General features: G+C 46.5%; 1 protein-coding gene across 2 annotated transcripts in view; it reads left to right on the top strand.

The window, feature by feature from the left end:
• The window catches only part of LDLRAD3 (low density lipoprotein receptor class A domain containing 3), a 264,384-nt gene that overhangs the window by 143,267 nt on the left and 104,879 nt on the right, over positions 1-16,238 (top strand). For both annotated transcript variants that reach the window (XM_007450626.1, XM_007450625.1), the window contains one exon: positions 1,469-1,603. In XM_007450626.1, coding sequence (XP_007450688.1) covers positions 1,469-1,603 — 135 coding nt within the window. The remainder of the gene's footprint in view (positions 1-1,468; positions 1,604-16,238) is intronic.

Here is a 16,238-nt window from a genome sequence, read left to right as displayed (position 1 = left end):
TTCCTGCTGGTGAGGACCGTCCGGAGATGCCGGCACTGGCTTGTTCCTGATCCCGTAGCCGTCTTCAATGATGGCTGTACCATCTCTCTCTGGTGCTCTTCATACCACGTATGATGCAGATGCTGGCTCAGTTGGTGACCCGAGATCCCATGATGACCCCTCTTCGTTATCACCAATATCACTCCTTCAGGGAGTACCACACTCTGGGGGGCTGAGGCAGACATAACTCAGGGAGCATGTCCAACGTTTCCTGAGCCTGTGCTACGTGTCAGACTCTGCTGTGTACATTTTCTCACGTGTCATCTCCTTTGATGCTTAAATTAATGCTGTAAGTAGCAGGGCTAGCTTCATGGACCTGTGACCTGCACAGGCTCCGTGCTTAGCTTAGAAGCACGCCACACTTGGTTTAATGCCCAGCACTTATCTTCTTGAAATTTTTAATAATTTTTGAACAGTTGACGTTCCATTTTCAGTTTGCACTAGGCCCTGCAAATTATGGAGTCAGTTCTGCACACAGATAAAGGAACCGAGGCTCAGAGAAGTGAAGTGAGTTACCCAAGATCACACAGCTAATAAATGGCAGACTGGGGGCTGGAGTGATTTCTACTTTGCTGCTTTATTTATTGAAAATAGAGCCCTGGAAGGAGCCTTGCTTGAACTGCGCTGCAAGGAGTGAGGAGGCAAGATAAAAAAATTGTGCTGTAGAAATAGCGATTTTCCATGGAGATTTGCTTACGTGTTGTTAATGGTTTTGTGCCGACCTTATGCTATAGCTGCTTGCGACCTTCTTCCTTGAGGGGAAGGGCCATTTCTGTCATTTTCCGGGGGGGTTCCTGAAAGTGCCTGCAACAGGGAGCTGCTCAGACTGAGCCAGTGGGTGAATGGGCTTCTTTGATTGCAAAGCAGAGATGGCGCTCACCTCGGTGAGCCATAAGGAAACATGAGGACTTACCAGGCTGGTCCATAGTTAGGGAACCAGAAGGATCCGACATAGGCCTTGGATTAGATCGTGCCATCGCTCCGTCAGTGGCAGAGGTTCACGGATCCCCGACCCATCTACTCCGTCTGGCTTTGCCCTTCTCTGTGTGTCTCTTATGTTACCGACCATTCCACTCTTGACTCTCCTGGGAGATTCGGGTTTTGCCCCAGGCCCCTCAGAGGCTGCTGGCCCACCTAGCGGTTGACCAGTTAGGGCGAGGCGTTGCCCTCTGGCCATGTTGGTATGGTTATAGGACACCAGCATGATGACTTGGGAGAACAAGCTTTTAGAATGGAGTAGAGTAAGTCTCATCGTGTCCAGGTCATTGCCTGACCAGTCTCCCAGGATGGGCTTTGAGTCAGTCATCCTAGAAGATGAGTTTATTACTTGCCGAGCAGGGCATACCCCTGGCTGGAGAAGGTTCTTGGGGGGGCGTCCTAAGGGGACTGGCTAACCTCCCTGGTGATCTGCTCTGGTTTCCCTTCACAGCAGCAAACCCTTTGCTTTGCTCCACTGCCCGCTACCACTGCAAGAACGGCCTCTGCATTGACAAAAGCTTCATTTGCGATGGGCAAAACAACTGTCAGGACAACAGCGACGAGGAAAGCTGTGAAAGTTCTCAAGGTAGGAGCCTCTCAAGCTCTAAAACAAATACTTACGACACCACAGCACAGTAACACTGAAGAAAACAACACCCATCCCATGTTCAGATACAACAGCCATGTTAATTTCTGCTCTTTACCTTGAAACCCTCGTACACATGGTTCTAACCGTAATGCACCTACCATTTTGTATTTCTCACGCATGAAATATCAAATATGCATTTTCTCTTCAAAATTGTAATTTGTCCAGCTGCACTGCACACCGTCTCTGTGCTCTACTGTGGTTTTCTAAATTGTTGCACTGTTGGAGGCCACCTCGGTTGTTTCTTTCCATTGAGTTACTTCTTCAGGATAAATTTAGCAGAGTGGGACATCTGCACAGTTCATGACTACACCTCGTCATACAGCTGTTTGGAAATTTTTAAAAATTTGCCACTGCTGCTAGTATCATCTGCGCATGTCAGGTTTATAGTAGTATCCCAGGCATTCACTGTTGTTCCCTTTTTCCCATCTTTGCTGATTTAGTAGTCATAGAATGATAGGTCCCCAGATGCTTTAATTTGCATTTCTCTGATTATGAGCAAAGTTAACATTTTCCCCTGGGTGTTTGTTTACTGCTTTGTTTCCTCTTGTATGAATTGCCTATTCCTATCAGAGCTCTCAACCTCAGAGCTGTTGGATGGAAACTGAAGGGTGCATTTGGGGATGGAAAGAGGAGCTTTTTAGGAAACCCAGAAGGACATGGAGGGGTCATATCCTCCTCTGTTAAAACTGACTGGGTACGTTTCTTTACTCGTTGTCTCTTTTCCAGTAAACATGTATTTATTTCTTCAGTGATTAGAAAAAAATACAAAGATTTAAAAATGCATGTCAATTTTAAGGCATCCTAAAAAGTATGTATTTCTAATGTTATAAAAAGGTATCGTCCATATGTAATCTTTACTTTTCTCAGTTAGTATTATGTTGCTGTGATCCATCCATTTTACTGTTTATTGGAAGAGTTCATTTGTTTTGACCGTTATTCAGTATTTCACTGTATGACTGTACCACAGGTTACAAATTTAATAATACTGTAAAAAAGAAAAGCAAGAGAAAGATGGATAGCTGGTTAATTCATATGTTGGGAGGCAGGAAAGATGGGAGGTAAGATGAAGTTAGGTGCAGGTTCCTTTCAAGGTCCTGGCTTTTATTTTGGTTGGTGTTTATTATGTTATTAAAAATGAATGAATGACTGGGTCACGCATAGACCACTGGTGAGAGTGCGCCACAAATTAAGGAATTATGAGCCATCCAAATCCGTATGCCTGAGGTCCATAGACGAGAGAAGACAAAATGTGTATCGACATGGACTTGGCCAAAATTTGTACAGAGAGGAGCTCTGGGAGGTGAGTCTTGGGTAGAGTTAGCCTCTGATTGTCCTGACCTAGAAAATTCCCTCCTCGTGTCTTCTCCTCACCAGTGGTTCTCAAAGTTTAATCCTCAGACTGGCAGCATCAGCCTCACTTGGGAACCCTTTGGGAATGCAAAGCTCCGGATGTACCCAGGTCCACTGAATCCACCCAGGAGGTGGGCCGAGCAGTCTGTGTTTTAACAAGCCCTCCAGGTGAATTGAATTCACGTGCAAATCTGTGAACTGCTATCTATTATCCACTAACTTGAGAGAGGTTTCTAATCTTGCCATTTGCCTAGGGATTTCTAAACTTCTGATTCAGTGGTGAACGGCAAGGTGTTTCTAGGCTTATGCAAAGTCACATTTTTATAAACCAAAGCATATGGCGTTGGGCCATCGGCCATCGACCACTGGCAGTGGTAGAGGAACAGTAAGCACAGAATCAAGTAAAAATTAGCTTAGATAGGCGGGATTGAGAAAATTTTTCCATATATATTGTTTCTTATGTGTGTAGGTATCCTAGACTCACTAATGGTGCCCTGAGGTGGTCAATGAAAGGACTTTCAAGTCTAAAACTTGGAAGTTAGGGAATTCGTCCTGATGCTTTTAGCAGCACCTATAGTGCTCCCCCCAGCCCATGCCTACCCCAGCATTTTGCTGAAGCAGATTTTTGCTTGCCCTTAAGAAGAACTGTTCCTCTGAAGGCTGGTTCAAATCCAGCTCGTTTCTCTCTCTATATTGTACTCTCATATTATAAGCATGAGGGGTAGGAAGAGTTGGTGGTGGACACATACGCACAAAGCCCAACTCTTGGCAAATGCCTTACTTGGAGCAGCTTACCTTAGAATCTCAGCTTTGTGCCTTCCATACCCAATGACCTCCCTTTAGAAAATAAGCTCCTTTTGCAGGTGCTGTCAGAAAACCAGTCCCATCAAGGCATGGGTAACAGCTGTCCACTGCTGTCAATGTGACAGCCTCTGAGCAAGGATGCCTGTTGTGGAAAGGCATCTCCATTAGCTACCTAAGAACAGGAAGCTTTTTGGCCTCTCGAATCACACAGATCCTACCTAGTAGCATAGGTAGTGCCCTACGCATAGTGGATTCAGTGAGTGCTGAAGACTAGAAAAGATTTCTTTGTAAGGTGTTGTTATTAAGCTGTGTTTAATTTGTACCTTGTGCAGTATTACACTGTACACGTGCTAAAGTTATGTGAGTTCAAGAATCCATAATCTATTAAAATAATCATAAGAAGTATTATTGTTACTGTTTAAACAGAACAGATGATTCTGTCATTCCCTCGATGGGAGTATGCCACCCCCATTGCGCATGAGATGGTAATCTGGACCTCCGTTCCCTTGGGCAGCCTGCAGTTTTGCATCTCTCTTAACGATGTAAATGTCCCTCTGCTCCGAGTGTGATTCTGGTATTGAAAGGGATGCTTTTCTCTATCATGTAGCTGCTAAAGCAAACTGACTGCTGAGTTTGGTGTTAAAAGGAACACCGTTGTGCCCATGCTGGGGGAAAACCTGACCCATACTGGGCTTTTGAGAGACTGTAGTGTCTTCCTGAGGAATTTCAGAGGCATCTTGAGTAGACAACATATCGTCTTATACCATGTAGGATTTGACCTATTGTCATCTTAATAATAGCGAATATTTACCTAGCCCTACCCTGCACCAGATACTGTGCCGGACACCTTCTGTACACAAGCTCGTTTAGTTAAAACACATCACATCTGCTACTGCTGGGCTTCCAACCCTTGAAAAATGCATCTTTGCTTTCAGTTGATGTGGGAAAAGAAAATTATATTTTATAATGTTTATTTTGATGGAATGGAGAAAACTGACCCCAAGACAGGAAATAAGGTGCTTGAAATACTTCTAATTTGCTGAGGGTATGAAAAAGTCGTGTCTCCCCTGAGAGACTCCAGCTTTGGGTGCACCTCTCCTTCCTTCTTTCGCTCGTCCCCATTTAGTTCCCTTCCCTACGCTGACCTTTCAAAGCAACCGCCAAGACTCAGAGGCGGGAATGGGACCATGAAAGTGCAGTCATTACCGTACCTTTCGATTCCAGATGGGATGTAATGGAGACCAAAGAACACTGTGCTGGAATCGAATTGTAACTGCGGCTTCATTCATTGGAAGCATAACCTGTTACCAGATAATTCCACAAGCAGTGGATTTGGAGCAAGCTTTGCAGATGGCTTTCTGTTGCTTAGGAACTTTCCCTGGGAGGGTGCATCTGAGGGTCAGCAGGTGCTGCTGTGCGCATATTGGCTGTGGCCAGCACTCAGGTGGCCTTAAATATGTTGGATTCAGTCCTAACTGAACAGATAGATTCTTCCCAACTTCGGATACATGACAATGTGGCAGGCAGCCTTCAGTGGTCCCCAGCCCCTGGAGTTCATGCCCTGGTATAATCCCATCCCTTTGCATGTGATCTGGACCTTGGAACTAACTTTTTTTGTTCAATTGTGGCAAACTACACTTAACATAAAATTTACCACATTGACCATTTTTTAAGTATATGGTTCAACAGTGTTAAGTACATTCACCTTATTGTGCAACCAATCTCCAGAACATTTCCATTTTGCAAAACTAAAATGCTTTATACCCAGTAAACAACAACTCCCCATTCCCCCTCCCCAACCCCTGGCAACTGCTGTTCTACTTTGCCTCTATGAATTTGACTATTCTAGATACCTCATATAAATGGAATAATACAGTATTTGTCTTTTTGTGACTGGCTTGGTTCACTTATGGAATGTCTTCAGAGTTCATCCATGTTGTAGCGTATGTCAGAATTTCCTTCCTTTTTAGTTAAGGCTGAATAATACTCCATTGCACATTGGTACCACATTTTGTGTATCCATTCATCTGTTGATAGACACTTGAGTTGCCTCCACCTTTTGGGTTTTGTGAGTCATGCTGCTGTGAACATAGGTGTACAAATTGTGGCTCGCTTTCTGTAAAGAAAATAGCAGCAGAAGTGATAGTATGTCAATTGCAAGATAAGATTACAAAAGACTCCACGTCTGTTTTGCTTATTCTGTCTTGCTTACTCTGACGTCAGCGGCTGCCATGTTGTGGGCTACACCACGGATAGGCCCATGCGGCAAGGAACTGGAGAGGGCTCCGACCAAATGCCAGCAGGGAATGGAGGCCTCCAGGAGCTACAGGAGTGAGCTCAGAAGTGGCCTCTCCCTTCGTCCAACCTTGAGCTATCTGCAGCCCCAGGAGTCACCTCAACTGTAGCCTTGTAAGAGGCTTGAGCCAGAGCTCAGCCACTCCTGGATTTCTGAGCCACAGAAACTGTGAGATAATAAATGTTTGGTTCTTTAAGCCTGTAGGTTTTGGAGTAATTTGTTATGGCATAATAGAGAACCGACACCATGAATACCTCTTAAATGGGCCCCACTTCTGATCGTTCTAGTAACAGAGAGCTTATGAAGACTCAGGTGATGGTGAGTCAGTCCTTTGGAAGGAGATCAAGCAGGGTGTTTATAAGAATAGCCATCATGTTAAGCACTAACTGTCAGGCACCATTCCAAGCTATTTACTTATATTTTCCTACTCAGTCCTCACAAAATCCCTGTGAGAGGAGGATCCTCTCACAGAAAATGACCCCCATTTTTCCAGATGAAGAACCCAAGGAACAGAGAGGTTCCATAGTTGTGCCATGTCCACGCAGCGAGTAAGTGGTGAAGCCAGGAATGGGAACTCAGGTCCTCTGACGTACGAGCTAACATCCTCCATCACCCCGTGATGTAGCCGTCTGGTTATTACTGTCCTGGGACCAGGAACAGCAGACATTGCCCGGCCTTGGTCCTGTGAGCTCAGAGGGGAGGTTGTGTATGAGGCTGGCATATTCCCTCTCTTTGTACTCAAGGTTTCCTGTCAGTCAGAAAGACAAATGATGCCTGTGCACCTTCCCACCTCCTGAGGAATGCCAGGAAGATAAGCTCTTCTGAAGAAGCCTCCAATGCCAGGATAGTTAATTGAGTATATCGGCAATTGGGTTGCCGTTTCTTTATCTTGCTTGCTGTATACTGGTGATAATGCTTAGAGGAGAATTTGGAAAGCTGGCCATGAGGTTTGGCAACTCACCAGAAGCTAACAGTGACAGTTTTGTCCTGTTTCTTCTCTAGAGTTGTATGTGTGTGTGTGTGTGTGTGTGTGTGTGTGTGTGTGTGTGTGTGTGTGTGTGTGTGTGTGTGTGTGTGTGTGTGTGTGTGAGAGAGAGAGAGAGAGAGAGAGAGTGAGAGAGAGAGAGGGCAAGAGAGTGCATGAGCTGTCCTTTCCAGCATTTTTGTTAGGGGGCACATAATGGGGTGCCCCCATGTGCCGGGCCCTGAGCTGCATGCAGGGGATACAAAAATGGTCTTGGTGTCTCTTGAACAGTGTTCTGCCCTATAATTCATATGTTGAAGTCCTAAACCCCAGGATGTGACCTTGCTTGGAAATTGGGTCATTGCATTGTAGTTAGTTAAGATGAGGTCACACCGCATGAGGGTGGGCCGCTAATCCCATACGACTGGTGTCCTTATCAAAAGGGCACGTTTGGACACAGATACACAGAGGGAGGCGGCCATGGGAACATGAAGGTAGAGCTCGGGTGATGCGTCTACGAGCCAAGGAATGCCAGAGAATGCCAGCAAACCACCAGAAGCCGGGGAAAAGGCACTTCCAGTCTCCAGGACCGCGAGACAGGAAATTTCTGTTGTTGAAGCTGTCTAGTTGGTGGTGCTTGGTTACAGCAGCCCTAGCAAATCCATAGTCACACTCAGGCAGAGCACAGCCCCACGCCAAGTGCCACAGCAGAAATACAAACAGAGAGACACAAAACTGCTGGAAAGTGACCAAAGTGCAAAAGCAAAGGGAGATGAGGACATAAGGGAGCCGTGAAAGCACTCGGTGCCTTCATGGAATCGGGACAGTTGAGGGTGCATCCTCCTGGTGGGGAGAGGTGCTGGCTAGAGCTGTGCTTGGTTAATGGGGCATCTCCCAGGTTGCGTTTTGAGATGTTCGTTTTCTGTACTTGGTGTGCAGGCCTCATTAACTCTGTCTCCACAACAGCCCTGGGACTGAAATCAGGGCACCAGCACTCCTCCAAGTTTCCTTAAAGTCCTGACCAAGACCATCAACACTTCCGTTGTCCAGTCACCTTAGGACAGTTGAACTTGGGTCTTTCACCCTCTGGTCCTAATGCCCCAGCTGACCTAAATTAGCCAGTCACCCTGGCGGTTGCCAAGGGGGAAGGGGTTAGGGGAGGGTGGAGAGGGAGGTGGGGTTAGCAGATATAAGCTTTTATATAGAGAATGGGCAAATGACAAGGTCCTACTGTACAGCACAGAGAACTGTATTCAATATCCTGTGATAAACCATAATGGAAAAGAATATTACAAAAAGAATATATAAAGACACAGACCTACTAGAGAATGGACTTGAGGATATGGGGAAGGGGAAGGAGAAGCTGTGACAAAGCGAGAGAGAGGCATGGACATATTATACACTACCAAATGTAAGATAGATAGCTAGTGGGAAGCAGGCGCATAGCACAGGGAGATCAGCTCGGTGCTTTGTGACCGCCTGGAGGGGTGGGATAGGGAGGGTGGGAGGGACGGAGACGCAAGAGGGAAGAGATATGGGAACATATGTGTATGTATAACTGATTCACTTTGTTGTAAAGCAGAAACTAACACACCATTGTAAAGCAATTATACTCCAATAAAGATGTAAAAAAAAAAAAGAATATATATATATGTGTATAACTGAGTCACTTTGCTGTACAGCAGTAATTAACACAACATTGTAAATCAACTGTGTTTCAATTTAAGAAAAAATATTTTAATAAATAAAATAGCCAGTCACCCACTCAGATTGGGACCTGGGGCCTAGGCTTACAATGGTTAAATAATCAGCTGCAGAAAGAAGGAATTAGGGATGGTGACTGCTTCTTACTCTATCCTCTCAAATAAATACCTCAAATAAAGCCTGAGAGCCGAGGGAACGAAGGAGGAGGGTCCTTGTGCCTGCTGGGCAGAGGGCTGACCAGTTCAGACCACCACTGCTAACTCAGGGGCTTTCACCTGTGGTGACCAGGGCCATGTTCTGTATGGTCCATTAAGGGAGCTGTCCTTCAGTGCTGTGGAAATGTGAGGTTGGTGTCCCTTCACAGACCTCTCCTCCATATGGGGCCTATGGTGGGTGGATTCTTACTCTCAGGTCTTTACTCCCCACCTCTATCCTGTGACAGTAGCCAGAGGAAGTGTCCCTACCTGTGGATGCCAGGCTTGCTTTGGCCGTGGAATGTTGGTAGACGGACAAGAAGGGAGATTGGGATGTGCTGTGCCCCTGTGCTTGGTCTCTTTCATTCTAATGATCTGCTATGAGACAAATATACTACTGGTCCGTGGAAAAGTGTCACATGGGTCAGACCTGAGCCCAACCCACGGCCTGGGGCCAGTCCCAGCTGAGGCCACAAAGATACAGCCAACCGGCAGACCCATGGCAAGATAATAAATCTCTACTGTGGTCAGTCACTGAGATTTTAAAGTGTATTTGTGATGTAGGAAAACCCGACTAATATCAGATCTTCGGGAAGTGTGTGTGTATGTCAGTATTTATCAGGTATTTATTGATGGCTGCCATGTGCCAGGCACTGTGCCCGTTAGATACAGGGACATACCTTATTTTGACAAACACCAAGATGCCATCAAGTGTAAGACCCACTATTATTTTATGTTATGCTGAGAAAGAGAAAATGGTGACAAATTATGACAGACTATTGATTTTAAGATTCATCCCAATTTTGGAATGTTAAAATGGGAGGAAAAAAATGTGGCTTTTAGAACGGAAGAAGGGAATAGGTGGTAATAGGGAACAAGATAAGTGTGATCTCTACTCTGATGGCACCTACATCCTAGTAGGAAAAACAGGCATTGAGTTGGTTACTGGTGTGAGCAGTGTGTGGAAAAGGCAAAGACAGGATGCTTTGGAAGCGAGTGACAGGACTCTATAGGGTACTGAGACCTTCTTGAGAAAGTGATGCTGAAGCTGAAATGGGAAGGATACGGAGGAACTAACTGGCTAAGAGGAGGGCAGGGTGGCGGGGAGAAGGAACCTTCTCGGCAGGAGGAACTGTAGGGTAGAAATCCAGGATTGGGCATTTGAGCAGCCTTTAAAGGGTGCATTTAAAGGGCCAAAAATCCACGCGACACCCTCTCCCTCTGCTGGACAGGAGGAGAATAACTGGGAAGGAAGCTGGAGCCGTCAGCAGTGGCCTGTGGATTGGTGGCCTGGGGAGCCACACGAAGGGTCTTAGACTTTCTCCATGGGCGGTGGGAAGTCATGGAGCAGACGTGTGAAGGTGATGACAGTGGGATGGATGGGCCGATGGCTCCGAGAAGTGTTTGGGGCTGGCATCGTCAAGATTTGATGATAAACTGCATGGGGGTGGCCAGGGGTAGAAATGGCCTGTGGCAGGTCACCGTGGGGATGCTAATTTTGTACATAGTTTTTAAAAATAGTAGAGTCTGGGGTTAGGGGACCCAACCCAAAATGTCACAACCTAGAATCTGTTGGGTGGTCAGCACTTAGCCCAGAACTCGTGCCGCCAGACAATGTCAAGAGCATCATTAGAGGGGTCCTTGGAGCGAGTCGTCACCCTGAAAGAATTTATATGGCTTTGCCTAGAATAAAACTGCTGGAGGTGGAGTTAACAGGAGGAATGCAGAAGCCGTTTCTTCACTTTTCATTTGAGAGTTTGAAAGCCCAGCTGGGCCGGGAGAGGCAGAAACGCTGACTTCATTGGAAGAAGCAGAAGGAGGTTGAGAGAGGTTGATTGTGCCTTTCTGTGTCTTTGGGGCTCTCTTCTTAGTCACGGAGTGCTTGCATCACGAAAGCCTCCATTTCTTTAACCACCACAGCAGGCATCTGAGGATTTCTAATGTGCCCCTCGTTTAGAAGCAAGTCAGAATGATTCTCCATTCACAACAGTAATTGCTTCCTGATCTGGTAACCACCATACTCATCTGCAGAGCTGTTTCTGCGGTCTCCCCCATTCCCCACCTACGTTCCCCTTCTCTCCCCCGTCCTGGCTTCTGCCCCCATCGGTCCCTCGCTCTCCCTGGCATGTGGTAGATCCCGCCTGGACACATGGCAGAGCGTGCCTCTTGCTGAGGCAGGTGCACTAAGTTTCGGGGGAGGGAGACCGAGTATGGGGCTTACTGTCTCTCTGCAAGTTTTCTGAGCTGGAGAACAAGCCGTGTTGTGCTGTTCGATTGTGCAGGGGACATTTGTCTGTCCGTGGACAGCTTGTGGCCCTCAGCTCCCCACCCAGTACCCTTTCACTGTCTTGACTCTTCCTTCAAACACAGATCATTTGCACAGTGCCTGCTACTGCCCGGCCCACCTGGGTTCTGGAAGAAACACAAAGCTCAGTCCCATCACAGTTGCTCATAGTTGACAAGGGAGAAACAGAACGCCCCAGGGATAATTACCCCAAAATGTGATAAATGCTGTAATAGAGGAAGGAACAGCACGCCGTGGGGGACACGAGGACATGACTGGGACAGTGGGGACAGTGGGGAATGACTGTTTTTCCTAGGGGATATGGGAAGCCTTCAGAGGAGTGAAATCTCTGCCCAGACGTCGAGCATAAATAAAAATGGACCCAGCAACAAGCACGAGGGTGGGCATCTAGCCAGAGGGAAGAGCATATTCAGAGACAGAGATTCCAAACGGCCAGAGCAAAGTGTGCTTGTGTGTGTGTGTCGGGGGGGGGGGGGGGGGGGAGATGGGGGGAGCAGAGGCTGTGCAAGTTTTCTAGATGGAAATATTAGTCAGCTCAGTATATTTGAATCTTGAGTAAACTGGCCTTTGTAAGTAGATTTGGGTTCTGTAGGTTGGCTATTAGTGAACCCATCCTGTCTTCCCGCTCCTGGAACAGAGAAAGGACAAATTAGGGGAATCAGAAAGCCTGGGAAAAGGGGGAAGTAACAATAACAATGACTATAATTTATTAAGCTGTCCTCCCCATCACAAACTATGACCATATTATCCCCGTTTTACAGAATACGTGAAGTTTTAGTTGAGAGATGATGAATACTTTGCCGGGATCACACAGTAAGTGTCAGAGCCAGCTGTATTGCTTTCTCCTTGGCCACAATACTTGCCTCAAGAAAAGTTACCTGCTTTCCCTGGTACACCCACTTTCTTCAGGTTTAGAACCAGAGAAGGCAGTGGGGTGGGGGGAAATCACCCCTTCTTCCTTCTAGCTTTCCTTTCCAGTAGCTGTTATGTTTAAAACGCAAACAATAAATGTCTCGTGAGTCAACTTCTACTGTGTGCCAGGCATAAAACTTTCATTTTATTACAAAAGCTATTTTCTTCCCATTCCCAGGACTGCAAAGAGACAAGGAAATGGAACTTCAGACAATTAAGAAATGTGTCCTAGGTAGCACCAAGAGTTAATTGCAGAGTCAGAATCTCATCACAATTCTCACCAACACCAAAGCATTGTCTGCACATACAACTGCCGTAGAGCTTAGAAGTGAAACTCCCAGGCTCTTAAGCCAGAGTGACTGGTTCAAATCTCAACCCCCTGGTTACTAGTTGTATCACCCTGGGGGGGTGGGGTGCGTGGAGGGACGTGAAGCTGTCAGGGGGGTTGAGGCTAGCTTGCCAGGCCCCCTCCCTGGGTGCTTCTGTTGGAAGGTGGAGCCCAAGGAGGAAAATCAGGAGAAATGAGATGCTCTGCCCTGGTAAAGGAATTCACAGGAGGGGCTGGTTATCATTGCCTGCAATGAGAATTTTGATTCTCCGTGGGTCTTAATAGAGCTTTGCTATCCCATTGGCAGGGGAGATCTAATTGCAACTTGGGGATACTGTAAATGAGACCGCAGAATAATAGATTCTGTGAATTCTCCAGGATGAGAATAGCTTGGGCAGTTAGATGGCCACATGCTGGGTATTTCCATCCGCCACCCTTGACTAGAGGCTTGAAAATCTCCCTGGGGTTATGCAATCCAGTAAATATCTTTCTTTTTTTGGCCCCGGTTTGGCTACCTGAGAGCTCTGTGACCTGTGGGAAATGAAAATGTGCTCTGATGTTGCAGATATCTTGTCATATCCCCCAAAGGCTCCCAGCACCTCTTTCTTGCTCCCTCCTTGTTTCTCTCTGGAAATTCAGCAGGTTATGTCTGGTTAGTCTTTGGTTCTGAAATGCCACAAAATGACACTTACCCACGTTTCCCTTCCATGAGTTCTATTCCCTGAGATCTTGTGCCCTATGTAATGTGTGCGCTGCTCAAATTACCGTCAGTGGGTCAGCTTTTATTGAAGGTCTTCTTTTGCAGAGCGCACTGCTAGGTTCTATGAGAAATCAAGAGACTTCCTAGCAGCAGCTGCATTTCCTAGTAACTTATTTTTCAGTTGGAGACGAAGACCATGAATACATAACCACTCCTTTGATCAACACTACTGACTTGAGAAATGTCCCATTAAGCCCTTGCGTTTGACAATATGTATACATTAATGCTCCATATATTCTGGGTGCCAAAGTATATTGAATCTGTCGTGTTAGCTGCCCTGTCCTCAGCTCCTTCCAGACCGTCTGCTCCACTCTTGACCTTTGGAAGGGCAAAGGTCACTTTCCAAGACAGTTCCCCGCCACCTCAGCCACGGTTGACCCAACTAGGCTTAGACACCTGACCCACGACCAGTCAGTTCATGGGCTGGCCAGCAGCGAATCAGAATGACTGTCTCAAACTCAGACACTCAGGGTTGAATCAGCCTTAGGAGGCTGAGCAAACACTGTGTAGAGGTAGGACCCAGCAACGTGGCAGCCACAGTTGGGAAGGGCCGAATTCACAGTTGAGAGTGCTGGTCTGCTTAGAGGGGACATCTAACAGGCCAGAGGTGGCAGCCCCCAGAGAGGGATGGAGAGGGTATTTGCTTTACCCTGGATGGCTTCCCAATTCCCAGCTCTAGCTCTCATGAGGCCCAATGTCTCCACCTTTCACTGAGGCCTCTGGGACCTAGAGCAAAACTTTGTCTTCGTTTGAACTGGCTTGAGTGAGTTACAAGTGATAATCTACTGAAAGAGTGGTCAGTGTCAGTCATTCATGGAATCATGGAAGACTTATATTATGTACTTCAGACAATTAGGAGGGACTCAGAAGGTGGGAGACGTCGAGAAAACAGGGATGTGAGCAAATTAGGGGGAATTTTACGATCTGGTTTCCAGTGTTTCTTCTCTGATTCTTTCTAACATTAGGTTCTTAGTTTAAAAGACTAGACAGTCCAGGGACTATGTATTGGTTAGGAAATAGGCTAAGCTGCTGTAACAAAGAGACCCCCAACATATAGTGGCTAAAATACGATGGAGGTTATAACTTAAATAAGTGCCTTAAATAAGATGAATTCTCTCACATATAACATCCCAAAGATGAGCAGTCTGGGCCAATAGGGAGCTCTGCCCTCCCCCAAGGTTGCTCCAAAGGTCACTATTTCCCAGATATCAGGAAGGAGGAAAGAAGGGGAAACCAGGATAGCTGGTTCATTTTTAAGGCAATGAACTGAAAGTTGCACACATCACTTTTATTTCTAATCCAGAGACCTGAACTTAGTCACATGACCATAACTAACTGCAAGAGAGGCTGAGAAAGGTATTCTTAATCATTTGGGTATTTATATGCTCAACTAAAACCCAGGAGTATGTATCTGAAAAGACAGAAAGGGAGAATGGACAGATACTGGGGAATAATTGGCCACACTCTCTGCCCCAGTCTGTTTTAAACTGAGCTGATATTTCAAAGGTTGGTATATGCCAGCAGCATGTCTTGTAGGTTTTCTACATGGACCACCACCAGACCACAGACTTCTATCTGAGTGGCATTCGTTCCCACAGCCTGAGAGAGAACACTCCGAGGTGTGTGCTTTGCCTCCTTGGGCTCTGAAACAGGTCTGAGCTGGAGTGCTCTGCAGTGCCAACTGGGGAAACTCAGGTACACACCCAGTGGGGGCAGCCCCTCTGCATCCCCAGATGTATAGTTGAAAAGGCACTTCACGTATTTCTTTGTTCCTTCATGGTCTCATTTATTGTAAGCCTGTTGTGACCCTTTGTAAGCTTTTACCTTGATTTTGGAGTGTGATCAAGGTGATAGTTATTCTTTAGATGGCAGGAACATGGCTTTGATTTTGCTTTTTTTCACAGAAGTCAGTGGGCCACAGATTTGGGTCAGTTTGCGTCTGAAGGAAATCTCTAAGGACAGGTGCTTTGTCCTCATTAGCTGATTTGTTAGGCAGTCTTTCCCTTGTGGCTCAGAACCTTTTATAGATTTTTCCCTCAGACTCTTTTGGTCTGCCTGTGCCTGTCTGCTTACCTTCTGGAAATGTGTATTTGGGGAAAGTGACTCTGGTGTGTCCCTCCCCGCTGTCCACATCCCCATGCTATCCACAGTTCAGTTACTTCTCTCTTTCTCCCAATCTGAGTGTGACAGTTTTAAAATACGTCCACATATTCTTTGTCATCCTTCCATCAAGAAGTGGAGCCTTCCCCTGGAAACTGGCCTGGCTTTTGTGACTATTTTGATCAATAGAGTATGATAGAAGTGATGCTATGTGGTTTCTACGACTATAAAAGGCCCTGCAGCTTCCTCCTTGCTCTTGGAATACTCCCTGTTGAAAGCTTCAGAAGCCGTGTAAGCAGTCCAGCTGCCCTGAGGCTGCCATGTTGTAAGGAAGCCCAAACTAGTCTATACAGAGAGACCTTGGAGAGGCCCCTGAGGAGAGAGATGCCTGGGCGGCCCCTGGCTGCCTCCGCCACTGTCTGATTACAACAGTATGTGAGACTCCCAAGCCAGAAGTGTCGCTCCTTTCCTGAATTCCTGAACCACAGAAACTGTGAGAGATAATGAAGTGTCATCCTTTTGAGCCATTTGAGGATGATTTGTTATGCAGTTGTTGCTAACTGGAACCTCAGTCAATAGAAAGGCATCTCCCTTTGCCATTAATCTGCTCCTTGAAAGAAAGAAGCTGATTGGCTCAAACCCTTCACTGGGCCTCTCATTTCCCAAGAGGGCTTTCATGTGGTCCTTATGTTCCTGAGCTCTCACGAAGAGGGTGTTGCACACATAGACTGGAAAGGCTGCTGATCAGCAGGCTCTACTGTGTCATGTCTCAGTCACACAGAGCCACTCCTGGTCACCTCACAGTCACCCCATAATTCACGGGGGCTGTGTAAGGTGCTTCTGATGGAAGCTGAG

This window comes from Lipotes vexillifer, unplaced genomic scaffold (assembly GCF_000442215.2).
Source record: "Lipotes vexillifer unplaced genomic scaffold, Lipotes_vexillifer_v1.1 scaffold980, whole genome shotgun sequence".
In the NCBI taxonomy this organism is placed as follows: domain Eukaryota; kingdom Metazoa; phylum Chordata; class Mammalia; order Artiodactyla; family Lipotidae; genus Lipotes; species Lipotes vexillifer.
This window is presented reverse-complemented; position numbering and strand designations above follow the sequence as displayed.